The 25,360-nt window shown below is 45.6% G+C and overlaps 2 protein-coding genes across 2 annotated transcripts in view; one reads left to right on the forward strand and one right to left on the reverse strand.

Annotated features, from left to right (window-relative positions):
* The window catches only part of LOC119165384 (trypsin 3A1), a 67,714-nt gene that overhangs the window by 16,609 nt on the left and 25,745 nt on the right, over positions 1-25,360 (reverse strand). The window contains exons 2-5 of the mRNA XM_075871709.1: positions 12,431-12,550; positions 8,832-8,859; positions 6,600-6,673; positions 6,102-6,247 (exon numbers count right to left, since the gene is read on the reverse strand). Of these exons, the coding sequence (XP_075727824.1) occupies positions 6,102-6,247; positions 6,600-6,673; positions 8,832-8,838 (227 nt within the window). The 5' untranslated portion in view covers positions 8,839-8,859; positions 12,431-12,550. The remainder of the gene's footprint in view (positions 1-6,101; positions 6,248-6,599; positions 6,674-8,831; positions 8,860-12,430; positions 12,551-25,360) is intronic.
* The window catches only part of LOC142768993 (serine proteinase stubble-like), a 36,246-nt gene continuing 26,562 nt past the window's right edge, over positions 15,677-25,360 (forward strand). Inside the window, exon 1 of the mRNA XM_075871708.1 lies at positions 15,677-15,836. Coding sequence (XP_075727823.1) covers positions 15,789-15,836 — 48 coding nt within the window. The 5' untranslated portion in view covers positions 15,677-15,788. The remainder of the gene's footprint in view (positions 15,837-25,360) is intronic.

The following is a 25,360-nucleotide window of genomic DNA, read 5'->3' on the forward strand; positions in this document are numbered from 1 at the left end:
CTTAGCCACTAGACCACCGCGGCGGGGCTCACAGTGATTGGTTATTTGTTCGTGCTTCCTAATGAGGTTAGGCAAACGTTTAGCTTGGGTTTATCACAGTGCTTATTTCACATACGACAGATTGTCCCTCGTATTATCATGGTCATGGAACAGTGTGATCAGTGGTTAAGTGCGTTTCGCTACGCATTAATCACAGGGGATGTTCTCGAACCACAGACGCCGCAGCCGAAGCCAATGAAGGAAAGAAAATAGAAGCAAAAGAATGACAGGGGGGTTAACCAGCCTATAGGCCGCCGGTTTGCTACCCTGCGCATGGAAGGGGGATGGTGTAGAAGAAAGATAGAGAGCAGAGAGGGAATAGAGATAAACACAGCATATTCGGCAGCACACGCGCGCACACTCAGTCATAGTCCAGTCTGGTCTTTCGCGGTGTGGGACATTGATATTACAGCCGCTTGTTCAAGTCCGTGTCACGTAGGAATTTCACCAGAGCTTTTGCAGCCTTTTGTTGCAATACCTTCTCTCGGGCACTGGACAGAATAGTGTCCACAGACATTTGGCTGTTGTCGATACGCGCAAGAACGGACGCCAGTGACAGTCTCTGGATGTCGTACAACGGGCAGTCGCACAGAATGCGGTGTAGCGTCTTTTCACAATGACATCCATCGCAGAGAGCGCTGTCGGCCATTCCTATGAAAAGCAATAAGATTTTGTGAATGCCACTCCTAGCCATAAGCGATGAAGAAGGGTGGCTTCTCTTCGGTCGAGCCCAGCGTGCAGGCGGAGAGTCGTCAAAGAGGACAGGTGGTGTTGATGATTCGTCTCGTTGCCTGGTGGGCACCATAGTGAAAACGTGATTTCACGCGCAAGTCGTCGAAGATTACTGGCTGCATCGGTCCACGAAAGTGGTATGGCTTTTTCTTGTGTTCCTTGAAGAGCTGCCCGCGCGGCAGTATCGGAATATTCGTTCCCTATGACGCCGCAGTAACTTTGCAGCCACTGAAACGCCACATGATGCCTTTCTCATGTAAAGTGTGGAGAAGGCACCGAATTTCGAAAACGAGCTGTTCGTAGGGCCCGCGACGCAGTGCTGAGAGCACAGATTGTAGGGCAGCCCTTGAGTCATTGAAAATCGACCGTTGTTGCGGTGCTTCCCGATTGACCACACAAAGTGCAGCGCGCAAAGCAGCTAGTTCCGCTTCTGTAGATGCCGTGAAGTGGTCAGTCCTAAAGCTGATGGTAACACCTCTTGCTGGGACACCTACTGCATCTTGCGAACACTGGCGGTTCGTGGAGCCATTGGCATATATATGTACACTGTCTGAATATTTCTTGTGCAAAAGAAGAAGAGATAGTTGTTTCAGCACGGGCGATGAAAGCTCAGATTTACACCGGATCCCTGGTTCGCTAAGATGCACTCAAGGTCGATTAAGACACCAAGGGGGTATCGATGGTTTAAATGTAGGAGTGAAGCCCGAGGAACGTTTCTTGTACATCACAATAATTTTAGGGAACGATGCTTGGCGCCTCTCTGAAGGCAACTGTGCAAGGTGGTGACAGGGAGCACGTGCGAAGTGTCTAATGTGCGTTCTCAGGACTTCTACAACATTGTGAGTTTGTATCAGATAATCATCAGCAATTGCAATTGTTGCCTTTGTTTACGTACATCCGGGCAGACCAAGCCACACTCTCAGTGCTTGGGCTTGTACTGCCTGTAGAACACGAACATTGGTCTTACACGTATTGCTAAGCACGGGCAAGCTATATCTCAGGAAACCGAGAAACATGGCTCTGTATAGTTCCATTATTGTGTCTACTTAGATCCCGCACATCTTTCTTGCCAGGAACTTGAACAATTGGAAAATAGAGGTCAGGCGGTTCTTCATATAGGTTACATGCGGACTCCAACATAGGTGCCTATCAATAATGATGCCCAGAAACCGGTGGGTTCTGACGTAAGAAATGGGTCGCCCGCAAATTGAGATGACATAAGGGATCATTTCTTTGGAAGTGAAGGCCACCAGCGCGCGTTTTTCTGGTGATATGCTGAGACCTTGTTTTAAGAAGTAGTTGGCAATCATATTTGCTGCTCTTTGAAGCCGGGAAGGTATTTGAGGATGTGTGACTGCTGAAGTCCAGACACAGATGTCGTCTGCGTATATTGAGATTTTAGTGGTACTTCGCTAGTATTTAGCAAGGCCAATTAGTGCAAGATTGAATAGCGTCAGGCTCAGAACTCCGCCTTGAGGAACACCCCTGGAAGTATAGCGTCACGTAGTTGGGCCATCTTCTCCTAACATAGAGAATAATCTTGCAGCCAGGTAGCTCGAAATCCACCGAAGGACTCGACCACCAAGGCCAACCACCACAAGAGCACCCAAAATGGCTTCATGTAGTACATTATCATACGCGCCTTTCACATCTAGAACCAAAGCTGTAGATAGTCGCTTACGGGATCTTTCGTGCTGAACGTACAAAACTAGAACAACGACTTTGCCAATTGAAGAGCGGCCGCGTCGGAAACCAGCCATGGAATTAGGATGAATCTTTTAGTATTCAAGATACCACTTCAGGCGGCCTAGTATCTTCCGTTTCATTATCATCCTTACGCAGCTGGCCAGGGCCATTGGGCGGTATGAGGCGAGTTCGTGTGGGGATTGGCCCTGCTTCGAGATGGGTAACAAGCGGCTTACTTTCCAGTCGTCAGTAACATTGCCATCCTGCCTTGAGATGTTGTGTAGGCTAAACAGTTCTCTCCTTGCACCTTCCCCAAGGTTGCACAAGACTCGGTACGGAATACCATCTGGGCCCGGAAAAGTTGAACGCCTGCAGAAAGCTAGTGCCGCCTCGAGCTCCTCCATTGTAAAAGAGACGTCCATGTGGTCACGGAAACGGGGGACGTCACTTTTCACTGCAGAATCTGGACGAGTGACTTGGTTGGCGATCTGCGCACAGAAATCTTCTGTGACATCGATGTCTTGCCTTCCTTGAAATAGCGTGAGCGCATTGAATGGAAAACGCTGTTCCGTAAGAAGACGCAGACCTTGCACCGTTTTCCTAATGTGTGAGAGTGGCTTGCGAGGGCCTAGTGACTGGCAAAACGTTGTCCATCGTTCCGACGCTAATCTATCTATGCGACGCCGAATCTTCTTTTGCATCCTCCTGGCTGCCCTAAGACAGTGAATTGATTTTGTAAGCCGATTGCCCCGCTCGGCGTCGAAGTGCTCCGAGTCGCTCCAACTCTATGTTAAAGTCGTTTCATGTGGAAGATATTGTCACCGTGCACTAGGCGTTTAGCAATCTGCTCCTAATTGTTTGCTGTAACCCAGATCATAGGCCATCACTGCAAGCATTTTCCATGTCAGATTTGAAGTTGGTCCATTGGACTGCTCGAAGGGTCGTCCGTGGACCACAACTAGACAAGCCTTTGTTGTTAAGGTAGATTGGAATGTGATCACTTCCTCGTGTCTCAACATCTGGAAACCACTTGACGTATTTCGCGAGGAACTTGGAAACAAAAGCAAGGTTGAGACAGATGCCGTATGTCACCCCTCAAAGAAAAGTAGGGCTATCGTCGTTCAGGAGAGTAAGGCCATAGTTGTAGGCGATGTTTGCTAACCTGCGTCCTCTTGCATTTGTCCGCGTACTTCCCCGTGCGTGATGGTGCGCATTGAAATCACCTATGATGACCCGTGGTGCAGGACGCACTCTCAAAATATCTCCTAATCTCTAGAATCGAGATTATTTGACGGCGATATATAAACGCCTATGAGAGTAAACATGAGTTTGTTCTTTTTCACAGTGATGCAGCCAAAGTGCCGCTGCAAAAACTTCCGCCGAAAGTGGGCTATTGCCCCGGCAAACGGGCTGCTGTAATAATTGCGTTGACGCTGTTGTGCCTGCTAAATCCGCTTCTTTGAGGAGGCATTCTTGCAAGCGTTTGGCATCGCGAGCTGACTCGGCGGCTAGGTTTGCAGGATCAGCCCGCCACCTTCTCTATAATCCCCGCTCGATATTCAGCCCAGCTTGAAGGCTACCGGATCATCGATACGCAGTTGTGGCTGGCACTGGGCCTCCCGGTCGTGTTTTTGTACCTGGACTGAAGCATTGGTTCGGTGAATGCGAGCACTCTCACGATTCTACTGTCAGCGCTCTTCTGGTGTTTTCCGTGGCTTACCCATGGGGAAGCTTCTGATGCGCTCGTGCTCAGCACGATGGCTGCGACGGGATGAATGACGCCACTCACAGAGCAGCCAATGGTGCACGTTTGGGTAAGACGCTGAGAACGACGTAACTGATAGCACGGCCACTGGAGACCACCCGCGACATCAATGCCAAATGGGTTTTCGTTTCTCGTGCGTTTCTCGTGCAAGTTTCACTGTAAGAACAACTTTTTATCAAACGATGCCTGAACAAAAATCCATAAACTCTGTGACAGTGATACGGAAGGATGGCGATGCACAGATACTTTTCTTTGAAAATTGGATAAGGTTCGATGATTTCTCTTGCGAGTCGATTCTTATGACGATGGATGACAGCGTGATCGTCAAAGCGTGGCTCACAACATTTACAGAAGGGTGCTCCGATGTGCGACAACCTATATGCCCTCCTAGCTCTATCATGCTTTTTTGACACGCAATAATGTTGGGGAGCGTCCCATCTGCTGCTAATTCCCTTTTCCGCATAACTCTAGTCCATCACACACGGCCCCCCTTTTACTGACAAAAATTTCGGCCATGCTTAACGTCACATCCGCTGGAAGCACCCTGCCTGTCCTCCATTTCTCGCTGGACAGCGGCACAGATAGCGCCCATACTGTCTACTTGTTAAGACACGTGGACAGAAATGTTTTCTGGGGGCGGAAGGGTGGGGAATTCGTTGTATTGGGTAAATCTCTTCCGTGTATGCCAAAGCGAACACATTTCAGCGTGGGGTGGGGGGATGGGGGAGGATGGCATGAGTTCGCTGTGCTAGCCCCTGGCTAAGCCGTTGTTCGATGCCATAGCTCTTGCTCTATATTCACAGCGACATTGTTTCTTCCACATTCATTCTCCTGTTGTTCCCCTCTTTTTATTTCTATTTTGCAATCGCTTTTTCCCCTTTTTTATATTTTCATGTGCAGTTTTCTCTGTGTCACAGTGAGCGCAATAGCTTTTTTATGGGGAAAGATAACTTATCGTCATCAAGGCCCTGTAAGAACGAGAGAAAGAGGACTTCTCGTTAATAATATTGTGTTGGGGTTTTACGTCCAAACATCGCGGTATGATTATGAAAGCCGCCGGCTGCGTAAACTCTATTTGTCTGGTTGGGATATAAAGCTGGCCATGCTGGTAATGATTCATAGGTGGTAGGTGCGAGACAACGCACAAAAAAAAATTGGGACCGAGAAAAGGATAGACGTTAGACGAGCGGTTGTGTTTTTAACGCTCACCGTCGCAAAGTACTCGGGCTTCTACTATTTCGCCTCCATTGAAATGCAACCTCTGCGACCGAGCTCGAACCAGCGACCTTCGCGCCAACAGCCGAAAACGCTTGTCACTGATCATCATATTCGGATAGAGCTTTTGGTGGCGCTTGTGTTCGCCCACTTTTTATCATCAAGGTACCAGGTAAAAAGAAAAGCTTTTCTATCATTAGCGCGCTTGATATGCTGTACATGGAGCGTTACCCCAAGCGATTTCGACAGCACATGACAGCACATTCTCCTGAAATGCTAAACACCTAGAGTAAATCACTTCAAGCGTGGTAAAACTACTGAACTATTTCTTGGTGTGAGCAATTCTAGAATGTCGTCGAGCTTACGAACTGCGAGAGGTCTCGCTAGATTCTATGATGCTGTACTTGATGTAAAAAGCGACCTATAGCCACAAAAAAAAAATGTTCACGTAAACCTTGACGATGTAAGCAAGAGACTGACCACGTCTGTAGAAAGGCACTTGAATTCACAAGCCTACATACTTTTTTTATTCTTTCAGAACTTCTTCCAAGCGGCACTCGTGCCAAAGTACCTTTTGTTAATTATTTTGCGTTACCACACCACATGCTTTCACCTTGCTACAAACATTATTAGGAAGATTTTTAAGACATTTTAGGCAAGATACCTTGTGGGGTAACCACAGCACGCTGTGCCATTGGTGAGGCAATGAGCTGATGTCAGTACAAATCTTGGCGATATGATGCTGCCCGAGCACCCATATGTTCCTTCTTCGTTTTGCTGCCTTGGATCGAATATTGCATATATGTGCACCTGTGGGACGTATAAGAGGGAAAAAATAAAAGTATGTTAATCGGAATGTGACAATAAAGTATAGGCATTCCTGAAGTGTTCAAAGTATTGAACATTGAACAATGGTATTCTTAAAAGGTTGAACTATGGTGCTGTTAAGATGTATTTTCTGATACCAAAAAATCTTAGCTGAGAAAGTATTATGAAAATTTTTCATATACCTAATAAATGTGTACTGTTTAGGTAATATTGGGTGCGCAGTAAAGTAATACATTATAGATTAAAAGTATTGCTGCTGAGATTGCTGGTTCAGCCAACTAGGGTGAAAAATGGCTTATCACGTGGCACACGACAAAAGAAAGGATACTTCCACGATCCAAGGCTGAAGCCGCCTACTGAAGATCTTCCCAGGTTTAGCCTTGATATTTTCGGCATACTCACCACAACCTGGAACATGCAAGGGTGGGAAAGTTTGTCTGAGAAAGCGATGTTAACGGAATATTTCAAAATAACTTTTTTTCTAACACAACTGTCATCGAAATAGCGTTTGAAACCTAATATTGGTTCCGTACTAACCTAACAATATTGTTGTGAAGACAATAGGCTTCATTATGAAGGACGTGTCGTGAAACAAATCCAGGCAATTAATGACGCTTCAGGATTTACTAACCTAATGATGTTTCTGTTTAGACAATAGGCTTCATTAATTAGGACGTGTCATGAAACATATCCAGGCAATTAACGACACTTCAGGATTTACGCAGAGTAATTCTAGAACTGCTAGAACTATGCTATTCTTTAACAGAACCTGACAGTGAGAATGTATTGGAAGGAAAGGTCTGCTTTGTTCTTATAACTCGTTATTGATTGGTGATTGGTTGCTTTTTATGTGGAGTTTAATGTCCCAAAACCACCGTATGATTATAAAAGACGCCATATTGTAGGGCTTTGGAAATTTTGACCACATGGGGCTCTTTAACGTGCACCCAAATCTGAGCTCACGGGCCTACACAACTCTTTATTGAGCTGCGGCGATTTTCTGCACATAACATTATCACCCCTCACTCCCCCTTGAATACAAACAGGCGCCATAGAACTCAGTAGTTGTCGAAGTCATTTTGAAGATTGCAAATAATACTTCGTCTGACCAATCTGCCGGAAATTATTAGGCATTGCGCTGCTAAGACGGGCTCTTGACGGCTCTATAGATTGCTTTTTATGGTCTCTTTCTTTCTCGTTTTCTGCTCACGGCATGCGTGTTGTGACAAAACTGAGCTTCTCTACTAAGCACTTTCTCTGGCGCGATCATGATAAAATTGGAGGACGTTGGAGCATCGCATTTAACAGTGCAAGTTGATATTGCAATCGGCCTCTGAGTGTACCGCCTTCTCAAATGCTAGCCTTGCCTCAGTTCTCGGTTTTAGCCTCAACTGTGCCGCATGGAAACTAATGACTGCGCGCGTAATATGGCCCGTTTCCAGCTATCGTACATTGTCTACAAAAAGTGCAAGTGTTGAGTGCCTACTACGTGTCCTTAAGGCGACCCAGGAACGTAATTTTGAGCACTTTGTAACGAGCGGGTGTTTGAAACATCGATTCTTTGCGCAATTGTTGTGTTTTGAAGCCTGGCCCTATTATATTGTTCTGTCGCGTAAGATTACGTGCGTAAATCAAACTCTTTAACGCCCAAATTGTTTATTTAGAGTTTGCTAAGATCGTGGAGCTAAGATTGGGCCCTCGCTTACCACCCAGAAGGCCTGTGTTCGATACCGGCTTCTATTTAAGTTCTTGTACTTTTTTATTCTGTTTGAATCTTTTTTAAACAATTTTTCGAGAAAATACTCTCATGGGTCAGATGAACTGATGATGCCGACACTGACACCAAGATTTCAGCGAAACTAGCTCTGTAGTGCTATCTCACTATTAACAACTATACTGTTGCTCTTTTGTGAGCACAAATACTCTTTTCCAACAGGCCCACACAAATGTTTTGAATTCTGCGCACGTGAAAGAAACTGTATTATATAGTTAGAAATTCGCCATTCGAGTGAATGCTTTGCAATTACAGAATCCGACACTTAGCACAGACAACCTGAATGAGCAGTCACAATCTTTCTAATGCCGTAATCGCTGTGGTAAACTTGAGTTATATCGTTTATGGTTCTCATATGTTTGTGTTAGTCACCAGCAATCAAATTGTAATATTACAAAGCATGAGTAGCCATTATTATTAACCTGAGGAAAGTAGTACTAGCCGATAAATAAACTGAGAATGATTAAAGCTATGGATCATTGATCCATGATTTCATTCATCTTTTCACTTAGGTAGTTCACTCAGTAAAACTAATATTGTCTATAATTGTTTCGACCACTTAGTAAACCGATTCCGAAAAATCTTTATTAGGTTTCTTCGGCAACACTTGTACCGCACCCCAGTTTTTCTTCTTATGAAAAAAGCATGCTCTCATTTTTACCACATGCATGTGCATCGTGCTTAAGTACCTTTTTTATGTATCTTTCTTTTAAAGTGTCTTCTTTGATTCCTGAAGTTGATTACATTCATTAGTGATCAATTATATTTTGTGAAATAAACAAATGTACTCACCTTCCATATTGATGATATCGGCGTGAGTCTAGAACCGGTAAAGCAAAATGAATTCCGAAATCATTTAAGCGCTTGTCATTACCGTCAATCACCAAATAGGCTACTCAAGGAAGCGCATTCGATTTGCTATTCGCTCTTTGTGTTTGTGAAACCGTCATATACACAAGTGTTCCTTGCACTCGCAACTGAAGCCTTTGTAGCGTAAAGATTGTTTCTTACTTGTAAATCGTTTGCAGAAACTGTGGCGTAAATCACGGGGAACAAGGGGGGTGGGAACCCTACCCTCCTTGTGTTTTGCTCCTTTCCAGTGTCTCCCCTTGATATTTTTATTACAGACACAGACGCCATATTTCATTTTTTTTTCAGAGAATGATCGCGCATTTTCTGTGCAACTCATTATAAAATCAGTAGCTTTTCGTTGTAGAATACTGTACCAACTTTAAGAGCCTCGCAACAAGGATGTTCTAGTTACATGGTTTAATAAGGGCGAACTTGTGTATATTTTTAGCAAAACAATCTTTCGAATTTAATATATTTTCACGTTTATTTTACCGCTTTTTCAGTTTGTTTAAATTATACCACTGAATATTTTACAACCTGCACGGCTTGTTTACTGCGCGCAATAGCAATGGGTGCCATTGCCAAACCAGCAAGAAGGCACTACTACCACGGCTGAAAATGTGTCAGCACCCGTATGAAGTTATTTTGTGCCATTCAGAAACGAAAAAATTGTGAAATAGTTACTCACTTACCAAGTAAGTTATGCAGAAACAGCAAAGAAGGGTAACTTCAACGAGCATCGGAAAACGCGCATTCGAAGAAACTACCCAATTGAACATTGTCGCTTGCAGGAGTGGAGGCAAAATGAGATTTTCGTGAGGCACGCCGCCACGGAACCAAAGGTGTTGCACCTAAGAGAACTGTTTTTTTGAAGCTGTTCATAGCAGGCATGGGATGTGCCGCAGAAGGAGTAGCCTGCAGTGTGTCCTTTTATGATTGAGATGCGGCATAAAAAATGTTGCCCATCTTGTTAGGGTCACAGCTCGTGCCGGTATCGTCACGACCTTCGAGACATTTATGACGAGCACGTCTTTTTTTTTTTAAGACGAGGAGTTGTTCTTTGTGCAACGCCCGCTTTGAAATGACACCCGGCAGGTAACGTCGATGCCTGAGAAGATTGTGTTATTGGCGTGTATAAAAATATAGGTAAACGTTTTATGCCTACTTCGTTGAATAAAATCCCTCCGGGTCTATTTCCTCCAACGGCTTTTTCATAACGTACTTGAAAAAGAAAGAACATAGAGTACTCACAAGAACTTGCAAGTCAAAAGGGCAGCTCTAAATGTTATACTCATTTTTTTGGTATTGAATCTTCAGAAGAAGCTTTTTGTGTGCAGAACTTCTGTTCTGTCATGCTGAACTAGAAGTGGTAGGTCTGAAGAAAATTGTTTGGCTACACTTCATTCGTGACTGCGAACATTTTTCTCACAGAACTTTCTGAAGTGAGACACCTTAGACTGCTTCTATTGTTGACTTAGCTATCAAACATTCTATATATGGTCCACCGCAGTTGTGTTGCCGTTAAAGTGCTTGGCTGCATATATCAACCATGCCGCAAAAAACGAGCTGCGTACGTAACATAGGCCGTTTCAAGCTGTCCTATAATGTGTACTATAATTACAATTCTCAGGTGCCCATTTAGCGTCTGCGAGGTGACGTACGAACATAACTTAACATGCGAGAACGCGGGCTAAAGAAACTCCTTCCAACACATGCCAATAATATTATGTTCCGTGTTTAAAGACGATAGTCTTTCTTGCGGACCTTAAACGGAATAATATTGATCCGTCTGTCTGTCTGCCTGTGCATTTGTATGTTTGTCCACCCTCAACAATACCCCAAACGGCCAGCCCCATCTACAACGCCCACAAATAATGCTCAAGTTTCAGCATTCATACTTGTGCGATTGTAAATTAAAAGCAATTACTGCGCATATTTGATGCACTATTACAACACGTGAAAATCCTGTATGTGTCCTTTTTTTACTACAAAAGGCATACATAAGTAATTCTAAAGACCATAGCATTTATCACGTTGCGCTGACAATGCAAAGCTTGCACGAAAAGGCAAGTGTTTCCACCGCTTTGCTAAGGCAACACGGTGGTGGCACCTATCTGTCGACTTGCGTTCTACACCTTATCTCCTCCGAGACTGGCGAGCGCGCCGTGCTCATCGTTTTCCAAGATAATTGCCAGATAACGCTCATGTCGCACGTGTGACGTGACTTGATGCGCGATTTCGCCTCCACTGCACGTTCGACGCAGTCTAACGCAGCGCCTCCAGGATACCATTCACCAATTTTCTCGCGCAGAGCATCAAATAAACGTTTTGTTCACTCTCTCTAGACTCAGCCGATTGACTGACAATCCTCCTTTTTTTTCTCTCTCTCTCTTTCTCTTCTCTTTCCTCTCTCTCTGTCATCTTTATGCCCCCTTCCTATTCCCCCAGCGTAGGGTAGCAAACCGGGTATGTGCCTGGTTAACTTCCCTGCCTTCCTTCTTGTTGTTTATCCCCCCCCCCTCTCTAGACTCAAGACTGTCGTCTTTCGACGACATTTGCAGTGTAGCATTCAAATCTGAGGCCATTTATTTTTTCAAATGACTTTAGAAGACGGCTCAGTCATAGAGTTTCCTAAAATTAACCAGAGGGGACTTGGGCACTGCTATCCTTCAGCGACCTTGGGAAAGATGCGTTGTACACAAATTTGCCTAGTTTTCGTACTTGTGAGCGGCGAAAAGCACTTGTGGCTGCGTTTATAGCTGTGTATTGGTTCTGCTTCGAACGAAAGATCGAACCTTTTTGAACTTTGTGACCTGATTTGAAATGGTATAAAAGTAGTAGATTGATGTGGTGAAGCACATCCCCTGAACATTTGCTGATTTCTGTTTCGTTACAAAAATGCCCCAAGTCACATGAACACAAAGCGTTTCCTAATATACACTAGATGGAATTCTGGCACTAGTTTCTATGGGAGCTGTAACGCATGGTGTCCCAGATGGCATGGAAATGATGGCTGATACAAGTATTTGTCTAATCTTCATACTTCTGGCCTGTTTTGGGCTCGGTGTGTATTCGTGTGGTTCGGAGCAATTTTCTCACGAAACAAACACCAGCAAATGTTCAATGGTTGCACTTCACATCGTTATTGTTTTAGGCTTACCATTTAGAATCTGGTCACAAAGTACAAAAGGGCTTGTTCTTTCCTTCAAACCAAAAGTGCAACTAGCAATAAACGAAGCCGCAAGTACGATTCGCCGCCCGCAAGTGCGCAGATTAGGCAAATCCATGTACTACTCATTATTCCCATGGTCACTGAACGATCACAGCGCCAGAGTCCCTTCTAGTTAATTTTAGGAAACTCTATGCACGAACACAGACGCAGCCACAAGTACGAAGATTAGAAAAATGCGTCTACTAACCATCATTCCCGTGCTCGCTGAAGTGCCATGCATTGCAGCTCCTGTAGACACTAGCGCCAGAACTCTCTCAAATGGATATATAGGGTACTCTATCGGATCAATGGCGCAAAACTTCCTTACCACGCAGACAACCTGGGTCGATTCGGACACCTGTCCGGCCCCGTGGAACAGTGTGTATGGTGCCCAGCTGCTGATCAAAAGGTCGCGGGTGCGATCTCCACCATGGCGCTTGCATTGCAGCTGAAGGATAAATGGTCACGGACTGTGTACTGCACAATTTGAGTGCATGTGAAGAACACCAGATGGTAAAAAATTTCAGAGCCCACGACTTCTACGTCCCTCATGTTGATATCGTGAATTTGGAACGTAAAAGCCAAAATATTGTTGTTTATATTATTCTTTCAGTGGCCTTGAAGCGCGGGTACACACCTCAGACGAAGTAGGAACTACACATCACGAGTGCTCATTAACAACTGCTGTATCTGCACCTTAAAAGGACGCATTTATACATGAAAGTGTACATGCCAAAAAGCCTATGAAGACAGTACGAGCAGCATGCAAGTTGTTTCAATAAAGATCTTGGCTGTGAACTATTTTTGCATTTCAACTCACAGTCATGTGGGAACAATGATGAATGCAAAATACACTTACCTGGATTCCTGAAAATATCATAGGCTTAAGTATTTATGCGCGTAGTTGAAAGAAAATTCCGAAAGAGAACGCTTGTTTATTTTTATTTAGCAATGGGCATTAGCAGGATTTCCAATGCCACGCCAAATGACAATATTACTAAAGAATGTCTATGCTCTGTGAGGCGTAGAAGCTCACATCGGCCAATTTAACCAACATAAATGCGACCACAAAACTAATATACCACTACTAAGCCAAGCTATTAAAACTGATTTAAATGTTTTTTTACGCATAATTGGCTTTTGATACACCCTTTTTCCCTCTAAGCACAATGGCACTTATGGGTACTGGCCAATTGTTTTGGCGCCGGGAGAAAAAAAAAAGACACCTTTAGCCCTCAGCACCGACTTTCAACCAGCGAAGCTGAAACGTGTTGCCACAGGTAGTTGCTGAAGTCGCAGCTGAAGAAAAACTGCCACTTGACAAACTCTCGCTCAAAACGGGTGTTGGTCACGGCGAATGCGTTCACCAATCGCCACGTCGACGCTGCTCTGCGTGAAAGGCCACTTCCTCTGCTGATCGTAGTCGCTTGCCTTCAGCTCAGAAGGCTGCCGGATCCTCAATACACACTCGTCACTTTTGGTCCACCACAAGGACCTGTTCTTATGCCCACACGGCTATACACATTGGCTCGGTGAACATGAATCCTCTCACGAATCGCCTGTCGGCATCTTGAAAAGCTCTCTTCTGTTCGGGCGTTCGTTCAATCGCTGCCTTACTTATGTGGAAGTTCTAAGTTATCATTGGTGCACGTGAATACGGTGGCACGGCTTCAAAAAGATGAACGACGTCACTGACGGCGCTGTCAATTTCACACGCGCTTGGGTTCAGGGTAAAGAATGACGTCAGCGACGAAGCTCGCAAGCCAGAATTTGCAAGGCGAGCCATCTGTGTGTCATGCATGCGCCATAAATTGCTCGCCTCGGCGTTCCGAGTAACGTTCTTTGGTTGGTGTCGGAAAAAACTTATACCAAAGCTCAAGAAGTTTCATCGCAGTCATTTCAATGCCCCAGAAATCAGCAAGAAAAAGAGGCATGAAATTATCCCATACACTCCCAGACCTGAGCATGGTTTGAAAAATATTGGTACTCGTTATGGCATAAACGTGTTATTTTTAGCACGTAATAAAGAGAGTAATGTGTTTTTTTATGAATTGACCGTTATGTCAGCAGCCAAGAAAGAGAACTATTGTGTCTCTAATCATGCCCACAAATGTGCGCCTTGTGCTACTGGCATAGTTTATCCCATTCCACTGTCTTGTAGCTGCCAAAGCGCAGGTCAAACGGGGCGGTGCATAAACATGTGCTTGCGAGAGCGTGAGCTGACGCTATCAGTTGTTGCAATCATGTCTCATTTGGCAGCTTATTGTAGCTTATGCGGTTGTGTGCCCCACTCGCAGAAAACAACTATCAAATATACACATGTTGATCAGAGCACGCGTGAAATAGCTGAGGCAGTTTTCATTAGATCCAATAACAAAAGCATAAGTCATTCATTTATCTCTCAACAAGGGGAATAATTTAACTACTTGTTTGACAAGACAGGAATCTTGCTGTGTTGCAACACACGTGCGCATGTGCACAGTTTCGATGAGTCATTGTTTCCTATATACGTTTTTTTTTCTTTTTCCTAATAACACTCATTTGTGAGCTCAGCGCTGTGTCTATTCTCTACATGTTCATCTCTAACCCGTTGCGCTGTAGAATATGCTACAACAAACATCCACCAACTTCCCCACTCACGATTCTGCTTAAACATTGTTCCTACGTTAAACAAAATATGTCGCATTCATTGAACGCGAAGGTCAATCACTTTCGTGGTTCAAATCCCCGTACCCTAGAACGTCCATTCACTCAACGCTTCACCTTCACTTGAGAAAGCCGATGGGAGTGCCACCTCTAGGAACGGCAAGTTACTGCATATCAGGAATAATCTGCTGCGATCCTCGAGTAGCGAAACGTCATTTTCAGCCGAGCAGTGGTGCACTGCTCAACTCTGTCAAGTGAAGGGTGAAAGTGGAGTCAAGGAGCGTTTGTGAATACGGGAGTAAGACCCACCCGCTGCGCTAGAAGTGACTGCAGCTCCGTAACACCTGTCAGTCGCCGAGTGCTGCACAAGGAGGGATTACATTGAACAGCTCTGTCTCAATTTATTGTTGTACGCGGTATTGCCGTCGCCGCAATTTCACAGGGCTACCGATTACGCGCATAATCTTGCTGTTTGGCATTCAGTAGACGCGTCATTTTGCCAAGAAATCAGCGTAAGTAGTCGTTCCTCGCATACGTTCGATTCCTTGGTCTCGCTCCAAGCGCACAAAACGGGCACGAAATGCCTGTCTCATAAATTTAGCTCATCGCCATTCAGTGTTCGCGAAAGCGGAACACGGCGCGAGAGCTGTTAGACATAGTTCGCGGTACTTACGCTATTGACACCTGCAACAAACGCGACGGAAACAGCAAATGCGACGAGCCCCGCAAAACGCGGCGCGAGTTTCAGGGCCACGCTGCCCCATTGTTAGGCCCGTGGTATACGATCGGTCTATAGGAACAACGCGTCGGACTGTAGGCGAGCTATTCATGCTGCGCGAGAAACAAGAAAAGGTTTTGTAGCATTTAGCACCGTTATTTGACGAGACGGGCTCATCTATTAAGATGTCGCGTAGGAATTTGAAACGTTTCAACGTTCTCCAGGTCAGGCCGGCATAATTGTGAACGTGCGTACCAGACTTTGGCGTTGTGTGGCCAAAAGTAACGGATAGCATCGACAAGAGACGACTTGTGGCGAAGACATGCGGGATGTCTTCCTTGTCGTGCTGTTTTGTTTCGTCTTTAAGCAGGTGAGCTCCTAAGTTCTGAGTTTTTACTTTGACTGAAGCAAAATTAACAGTCTTTGAGTGAACACCGCCGAGAACGCACTCCCTCACCAGAGAAGGATTGGCCACCCTGGTGCAGTATCTGGCCACTACCTCCCACATGCTTACGTCAAATAACTCACGGCCCTCAGTCCCCAGCAGCTGCGAAGCAACTGACCACGGCGGCGGTCAGATCTGCAACGCAGCAGAGGGTGCTAAGAATCTCTGGATCCGGACAGGCCGCCATTGGAACCTGAACTTGGCAACGTTTAACGCTAGAACCTTATCTAGTGAGGGAAGTCTAGCTGTACTATTCGAGGAGCTAGAGGGTGTTAAATGGGATATAATAGGGCTCAGTGAGGTTAGGAGGACAGATGAGGCCTATACGGTGCTACAGAATGGGCACGTCCTTTGCTACAGGGGCTTGGCAGACAGAAGAGAACTGGGAGTGGGGTTCCTAATTCACAGAAACATAGCTGGCAACATAGAGGAATACTATAGCATTAATGAAAGGGTGGCAGGTATCGTAATTAAACTGAATAAAAGATACAAAATGAAGGTAGTACAGGCTTACGCGCCTACATCCAGCCATGATGACGCTTCAGTTGAAAGCTTCTATGAAGACGTGGAATCGGCAATGAGTAAGGTAAATACACAGTATACTATGGTGATGGGCGACTTTAATGCAAAGGTAGGGAAGAAGCAGGCTGGAGACCAGGCAGTAGGAGATTATGGCATCGGTACTAGAAACGCCAGAGGAGAGCTACTAGTAGAATTCGCAGAACGCAATAATTTACGGATTTTGAATACCTTCTACCGAAAACGAGAAAACCGCAAGTGGACATGGAGGAGCCCTAATGGCGAAAATAAGAACGAAATAGACTTTATAATGAGTGCACACCCTGGAATCGTTAAGGATGTGGAAGTGATTGGCAAGGTACGACGCAGTGACCATAGAATGGTACGGTCTCGAATTCGCCTAGACTTGAAGAAGGAACGACAGAAACTGATACGCAAGAAGCCAATCAATCAGCTAGCACTGAGAGGGAAAGTACAGGAATTCAGAGTGTCGCTGCAGAACAGGTATTCTGCTCTTAGTGAGGAAACCAACCTTAGCGTAGATACAATAAATGATAATCTTACGAGTATCATTACGGAGTGTGCAGTGGAAGTTGGAGGCCGGGTAGTTAGACAGGACACTGGCAAGCTTTCCCAAGAAACGAAGAACCTAATTAAGAAGCGTCAAATCATGAAAGTGTCAAGTACAACAGACAAAATAGAACTGGCAGAGCTTTCGAAGTTGATTAATAGACGTAAGGTATGCGATGTAAGAAGGTATAACATGGAGAGAATTGAACACGCTCTGAAAAACGGAGGAAGTGTCAAAGCATTGAAGAGGAAACTTGGGATAGGCTAAAGTCGGATGTATGCACTAAGGGACAAAGAAGGCAAAATAACTACCAATATGGATAGGATAGTTAAAATAGCGGAGGAGTTTTACAAAGATCTGTACAGTAGCCGAGACAACCACGACCTTAATACTATAAGAACTAGCAGTAACCCAGATTACACCCCACCAGTAATGATAGAAGAAGTCAGAAAAGCTTTGGAGAGCATGCAAAGGGGCAAAGCTGCTGGTGAGGATCAGGTAACATCAGATTTGCTGAAAGATGGAGGACAGATTGTGTTAGAAAAACTAGCCACCCTGTTTACGAGGTGTCTCCTGACGGGAAGAGTACCAGAGTCTTGGAAGAACGCTAACATCATCTTAATACATAAGAAAGGAGATTACAAGGACTTGAAGAATTACAGGCCGATCAGCTTGCTCTCTGTAGTATACAAGCTATTTACAAAGGTAATTGCTAACAGAGTAAAGAAAACATTAGAATTCAATCAACCAAAGGAACAAGCAGGATTTCGAACAGGCTACTCAACAATTGACCACATTCATACTATCAATCAGGTAATAGAGAAATGCTCAGAGTATAACCAACCACTATACATAGCCTTCATAGATTACGAGAAGGCGTTTGATTCAGTAGAAATATCAGCCGTCATGCAAACACTGCGGAATCAGGGCGTAGATGAAGTATATATAAACATTCTGGAAGAAATCTACAGGGGATCAACTGCTACCATAGTGCTTCATAAAGAAAGCAACAGAATACCAATCAAGAAGGGTGTAAGGCAGGGGGACACAATTTCCCCAATGCTATTTACCGCGTGCTTACACGAGGTTTTCAGAAGCCTAGAATGGGAGCAGTTAGGGATAAGAGTCAATGGAGAATACCTTAGTAACCTGCGCTTCGCCGATGACATTGCATTGCTGAGTAACTCGGGGGACGAATTGCAACTCATGATTACGGAGTTAGACAAGGAGAGCAGAAAGGTGGGTCTTAAAATTAATCTGCAGAAAACGAAAGTAATGTACAACAACCTCGGCAAGGAGCAGCGCTTCGAGATAGGTAATAGTGCACTTGAAGTTGTAAAAGACTATGTCTACTTAGGGCAGGTAATAACCGCAGAGCCGAACCACGAGATTGAAGTAACTAGAAGAATAAGAATGGGGTGGAGCACATTCGGCAAGCACTCTCAAATTATGACAGGTAGATTGCCACTATCCCTCAAGAGGAAGGTATATAACAGCTGTATCTTGCCGGTACTTAGCTACGGAGCAGAAACCTGGAGACTTACAAAGAGGGTTCAGCTTAAATTGAGGACGACGCAGCGAGCAATGGAAAGAAAAATGGTAGGTGTAACCTTAAGAGACAAGAAGAGAGCAGAGTGGATTAGGGAACAAACGGGGGTTTAGGATATCATAGCTGAAATCAAGATGAAGAAATGGACATGGGCAGGGCATGTAGCGCGTAGACAGGATAACCGCTGGTCACTAAGGGTAACTGACTGGATTCCCAGAGAAGGGAAGCGGGCTAGAGGGAGACAGAAGGTTAGGTGGGCAGATGAGATTAAGAAGTTTGCGGGTATAAATTGGCAGCAGCAAGCACAGGACCGGGTTAACTGGCGGAACATGGGAGAGGCCTTTGTCCTGCAGTGGATGTAGTCAGGCTGATGATGAGTGAACTTGCGACGTTCGTAGCGTCAATAAATACTATATGAAGGTATAAATATTCCAACTCAAGTACTCTTGAGACACTTCAGCCACCTGAGCTAATGAGTGAGGCACGTTGTATTTTGAGGCAGAAATATTCACACGAACGTCGCCCATATTACAAATTAAATTATTACGAAAGCGGCAGCTGCCAACCACTACTAAATTTTCTAGCGCAACGTACGTTAACATGACACAACATACACCACAGCCATAATGCTTAAGCGGCTGAGAGAGAGAGAGAGAAACGAGAAGAAAGGAAGGCAGGTAGCTTATCCACATGCTAGTATCTAATATACCACCCTACACTGGGATTGGGGAATAGGCGGTTGAAAGAGAGCGAGTGTGTTAAAAAATAAATAAGAGAAAAAACACGGACCCACACGCACACACAAAATCAGTCCACTCAAAGGCGTTTTGACAGACGAGTAATTCGCAAGAAGTCCCGTAGTGCTTGCGCGGCCTTCTTCTGTGATGAGGAGTTGTGACTATGGCGCAGAATACTTTCTTCTGACAGCGGCTGGTCATCTAACCTGTTCAGTTTATTAGAAAGGTGTTGTCTTTTCAGGTTGTATTTCGGGCAGTCACACAGGATATGTCGAATTGTTTCTTCATCTCCGCAGTGTGCACAGTCGGCGGTGTTGGCCATACCTATGCGGAACGCGTACGCATGGGTAAACGCGACTCCCAACAGTAGTCTGCGCAGAGCAGTAGCGTCGCCTCGTCGAATGTTTGTTGGAAGCTGTATGCTAAACGTTGGATCAAGGGATTGTAATCTTGCATGCGTAAAGAGAGGCTCATTCCAAAGAGCCATGAAGCGTTGGCGAGCAAGCATGCGGAGCCTCCTAGCAGCGCCCGTCCTTGAGAGAGGTATTGACTGTTTGTTGTCTTCTGTATGGGCTGAACGGGCAGCTTGATCAGCTCGTTCGTTACCGATAATTCCACAGTGACTTGGCAACCACTGAAATATAACGTGGTGCCCTTTCTATGTTATATGGTGTAGCGTTTCTGCTGTTTCAAACCAACTGCTCGTGTGGACCACGACGTAGATTTGACGGAAGTGAATGCAGTGCCGCCTTGCAGTCGCAGAAAATCGTCCGCCGTTGCGTGCTTTGCTGCAAGCTCTGCTGCCGTTGTTGTGGTTGCATGAGCTGTCCTGAATTTGATGGTTGTGGCGTGCGTTAGAATAAAGACCGCTGCAGTTGAGCTGTTTGGCAGGACGGAGCCGTCGGTGTAGACGTGGGTGTAGTCTTGGTACTTCTCTTACAGCAGAAGTAAGGCGAGCTGCTTGAGGGCTGGTATTGAGAAATCTCGTTTTTTCTGGATGCCCGGTATTCTCAGGTTGATGACTGGCTGTTTGAGGCACCATGGAGGAATTGGAGGTCTCGCCGCGGGCGTAAAACCAGTTGGTAGGGAGTCACCATGTGCAGTTACTGTTCGACACAAGGAAGTATGAGGCCTATCCACTGGTAGAGAGACTAGAAGATGACGGGGATTCCGGGCCACATGCTTTATGTGGGCTCTCATAGCTTCAATATGATTATGGCTCTCCATGAGGTAGTCTTTGGCTGAAGCTATAGTCGCCACTGTTGAGGCACCCTGAGGCAGACCTAGACAGATTCGAAGCGCCTGTGCCTGAACGCTTTGTATCATGCGTCGACCTGTTTTGCTCGCGTTTGATAATGCGGGCAGACTGTATTGTAGAAATGCAAAGTAAAACACCCTGTACAGTCGTAACGTAGCATTGGGCTGCATTCCCCAAGTATTTCCAGCGAGAAACTTGTAGAGATGGCCTATGCCCGTCAATCACTTTTTGAAATAGAACACATAAGGGATCCATGATATATCTCTGTCAATTACTGCTCCCAAAAATTTGTTAGATCGAGAATATGGTATACTTTGACCATTAATTGACCCTCTGTAAATTGCCGTGGGTTTGCGCGTAAATGCCAGAAGAGCGCACTTTCTGGAAGAAATTTACAGGCCTCGCTTGCGGAGGTACAAAGCAGTTGCAGTATAGCAGCTCTGTGTATTCTCACTTGTAACTGGAGGCGAATTACCGCAGATGTCCAGGTGCAGATGTCATATGCGTATGTTTATAGACAAATATTCTTTGGTAGGCGCGTATGGAGAGCGATCAGTGTTAGATTGAGTAGCACAGGGCTCAGTACACCACCCTGAAGGACACCACGACAACTGAAATGTGCAGAGGTGTTCACGGCCTCCATGCTCACAAAAAAGGATCGCATTTGGAGATAGATGTATTTCACTTTACCATTCGGCACCCACTCCAATCTCTTCTAGTGCGGCAAGGACGGCTTCACGAGTAACTTTATCGGAGGCTCTTTTGACGTCAACGAACAGAGAGGCGCAAACACGCGTATGGCATTTCACGGGTTTAGCATACGTTATTAGGTCGACGACGCCATCGATTGATGATAGACCACGTCGAAAGGCAGCCATGGCATTATGGTATATCTCATGATACCCCAAATACCAGGCGGCCCAGGATCACTCTCTCGATCACTTTACGAACGCAAGTTCAGTGGCTGAAATTCACATTGATCGCAAGGCGTAATAATAGGTACAGTAATAACGCAGATAAGATTGCCACTGGTACCGATATGACCAGATGTATTCCATTTTGCCAGCAAAAAGCCCTCGTAGAAATAACTGTGAGTTTGCGATAAAGAAAACGTTCCTGGCCCCTTGAGCAAAAAAAAAAGAAAACTACACAATGTGATAGCCACACCTGTGATAACATGTGGGCTTTGCAATCCAAGAAAATAACGAGCTGCACTTCGCCGATCTGACGGCCAGCCCTGCTTTGAAAAATTGAATGTGCTATTCGCGTCGTATGAAACCAAAACAGAGGCAAGGTTTTGTGATGGCACAGTGCACGCCGTCTAATTATCACTATTGACAGGTGCACGCATCCTGTTTGGCAGCTCTGCGCATTAATGCGTGCCTGCTTGTGGTGATAAGTGTACAATGCGCATTATACTATCGCGAATGCTTACCGCGTTCGAGTTTCATTTGACGCTGATAGAACTTGACAATCTCTTCTCACTATCATCACGCTCGGAAACGATGCAGCGCCACGTGTCGTAGTTTCGCGGCTGCATGCGACCAGCGTTCACTTGCGCTTGTCCTTTTGCGTTGGGAATGTACACCATGGTCTACTGTCAAAGGGAACTCTCGAATGCACGCCATAAATATTCTTGGCCCTCTAAGAGCAAGTGCATTCAGAAACAATCTTCACAGAAGTCAATATTCTGTCAATAGGAGTCGGAACATTTAATCACCAGTAGTCGTATGCATATCTAAGCCGCTACAATTCCATAAGATAGCAAAATCTAATCATGCTGCTCATGCAGGTATTCCCTTTAACAGTGGACCCTTCTGCACATACGTAGTGGGTCAACCAGGCAAGTGTGACACTAAATTTGAGCTAAAGCTAGCATCAGTTGATTTGCGACATAAGTTTTAATGGAGCTCATTAACGAAACGGCAGAGTAACCTCAAGGAGTGCTGAGAAAAAAAGTGGCTGCTGTAGCGTGCGATATAAAGAATATCGAACAAGTGTCGACCTGCCTAATGTACCCGGGGGCCTATAGGCACGTTTCAGAACCATACAAATTAGGATTGCGCATTCTTTTCTCTCTCTTTGACTGTTATTTATTACAACAATCAAACCTAAGAAGAACTATACACCCTTTTAATCCACTTGAACCCTCCCATTCATTACGATCAAAGTATTCTTTATGGACTATTATCTCCCCTTGACATCAGCTGCCTAATTTTTCGGTGTGTTAAAGATGGTGCTTGGCTCTGCTTTGCTTAGTAAGCTCCCAAAGACGGGAGTGATCGTGGCTCAAGAAACAGCAAAGAACTTGAGTGAAGCTTGCTTGATACCACCCTCTCCTCAAAAGAGTTGTCTGGGGCGTGGTGCTATTGTAGTCCTTGCTGGACATTTACGCGATATCCTTCATATTGCGCGTAAATGTATGTCTAGTGAGCTGACTGTTCCATAAGAATCTGCCCATTGGTGCCGTTTGAGCCCGAAACGAGAAGTACAAGGGTCCACTTGCTGACTAATTATAAATCGTAAATACTAGGCATATTTCCAAATGACTTGCATGTATGTCGACGCGCAAAGTGGGAAAATAGTGACGCGGTTGGTGTAGGCAATATCAACGTGCGAATGTATATCAGATAAAGCATCCAAGTTGGGTACGTGTTGTCGCCTGCTGACAGAGAAAAAACCTACGACAGGGAGCAATACGAGCTGGAATGTTGTTTTCGCAACGATTGCTTCCAATGTACTTTTATGCGAGAGAAAGAAAGAGAGAGAGAGAAGAAACCTAATTGAAGCGCCCCTGCTGGGGTCAAAGATGGCGGGAGCCTGAGAGACGGGCCCCATTGTGACCCCCTTCTTTAGGCAGCGACCAATCCTTGAATCCTGGCGGCGTCTTCGTCCAGCCGGACAGCCCAGAGCACGTGCTGGGCAGCAAAGCGTCCCACTGCTCGGCAATGGTGATTGTGAATGTAGGGTTTGTGCTGCGTTTAATTGAGTGAGTAGCTGCGAGACAGGCCTATTTAATATGGTCGAGCTCGGCGTTAGGTGCACCGCACGCTTAGCACTGTAGTGTGTGAACAGCGGGGTAAACACGGCTGTACAGTGACGGACAGGGGAAAGTGCGTGTCTGTAATAGACACCAGGAAGTGGACTGCTGCTTACTAAGGCACTTGTCTGGTGGTGGGTATTTAAGTCGGGCCTTGCAGTAATACATTAGGATTTCTCCAAAGAATGTGGCGTACGAAACTGCAAGATGCACCTTCACGCTCAGCACTTAGCAGTTGCGCAGATCCAGAAAAATCTCAATTGTTCTTTTCTTTGATAAATAGGGGCTTTGTTTCTTTTCGAAATGATAATATATGCTGTGAAATGAAATACCACTTCTCGAGATGCTTTCAAATTTCGAAATTAATGTTATTAACTGCTCTCCCGAACGTAGCGCAATGGCATAACCACCGCAAGGGCCCTTTTTGAACATAAGTGAAATATTAGAGGCCAGCGTACTTATTTTCCGAAGGCTTTTTCTAAACCATCTCTCGTAGTAATATTGTTACTGTGTATGTAATTTAGGTATGTGCCTCTGTGAAGCGGGGAACAGCGTAGCGGCAGAAGAAGAGGACATTCGGCTTGTGGCAAGAGGTCATTGATGCGCGCTCGCCGTATACCTTCGAGTCGACCGTTACGTCACCTCTGAATAAACCCCTCTCGTAGATGTAATATAGTGGGGGAGGTGCTGGGTAGTGCATGTCGACGTACCACGGAGCCACAGCTGTGCGGAGTTCGCTAGAGCCGTCGTCTTGCCGGTCTAGCATCGACAAGAGTCGGCATAGCCCCGAGCGAAGGTCAAGATTCAACCTCCTCAGCCACGTGCTAGTCTACGCCAGCTACACCTAGGCATCGCTACATGGAAACCCGCCGGTTCGCGAGAGTGCCAGGAGAAGATGTGGAGGCGTGACTAATGCACTACGAAAGGGTGATCCGGTACAACCACTGGAACTCGATCGATGAACTGTCTAACATCGCGTTGTTTCTCACAGACACCGCCCTGATGTGGTATGAAAACCACGAAGAGCCCTTGACAACATGAGCTCTTTTTGCTCAAGGGCTGAAGAAGTGCTTTGGTGACTCCGACTCGAAAAATAAAAGCGCGGAGTGGACCATTGCTCAAAGAACTCAGACTCCAGGAGAAACGTCAACTACCTATATAGAGGACGTTCTTAATCGTTGCAAGATCATAAGCCCGCAGATGTCTGAAGAATGCAGGGTCGGACACCTCTTGAAAGGCATAGCAGAAACGTTTACAACTTTCTGATAGGCAGAATCACCTCACCTCTGTATCCGACGTTCAACATCACTGCCATACATTTGAAAAACTGAAAACTCGTCGCATTTCCCCGAAATTCGGTAGGCTAGCAAATGTGACAACGGTCACCAGTGTCGAGGTGAGCCCGCCCACTCACCTTACCGCTACTATTTGGGCAATAGTACGTGAAGAGCTGCAGCGAGAAGATGGTTGGGTTGACGACACCAATCCTCACCTGCCTACCAGTTCACCTTACTACACGGCGGTGCCATTAGCTCCTTTGCCACCATCGTTATGTGTGACAGACATCAACGAAACTAGAACTCCGTTACCAGACAAGCGATATGGCCAACGCCTTCGTCACGGCCCCGCCACACAGAGGCGGGCCGCCCCCGTTCAGCAAGATCGTCGCCGACCCTTCACAGATGAGTGGTCTCAGCATTGGTTCGGTGTCACGCCGCGGTAGCCTAGTGGCTGAGGTACTCGGCTGCTGACCCACAGGTCACGGAATCGAATCC

This window comes from Rhipicephalus microplus, chromosome 8, assembly GCF_043290135.1.
Source record: "Rhipicephalus microplus isolate Deutch F79 chromosome 8, USDA_Rmic, whole genome shotgun sequence".
In the NCBI taxonomy this organism is placed as follows: Eukaryota; Metazoa; Arthropoda; class Arachnida; order Ixodida; family Ixodidae; genus Rhipicephalus; species Rhipicephalus microplus.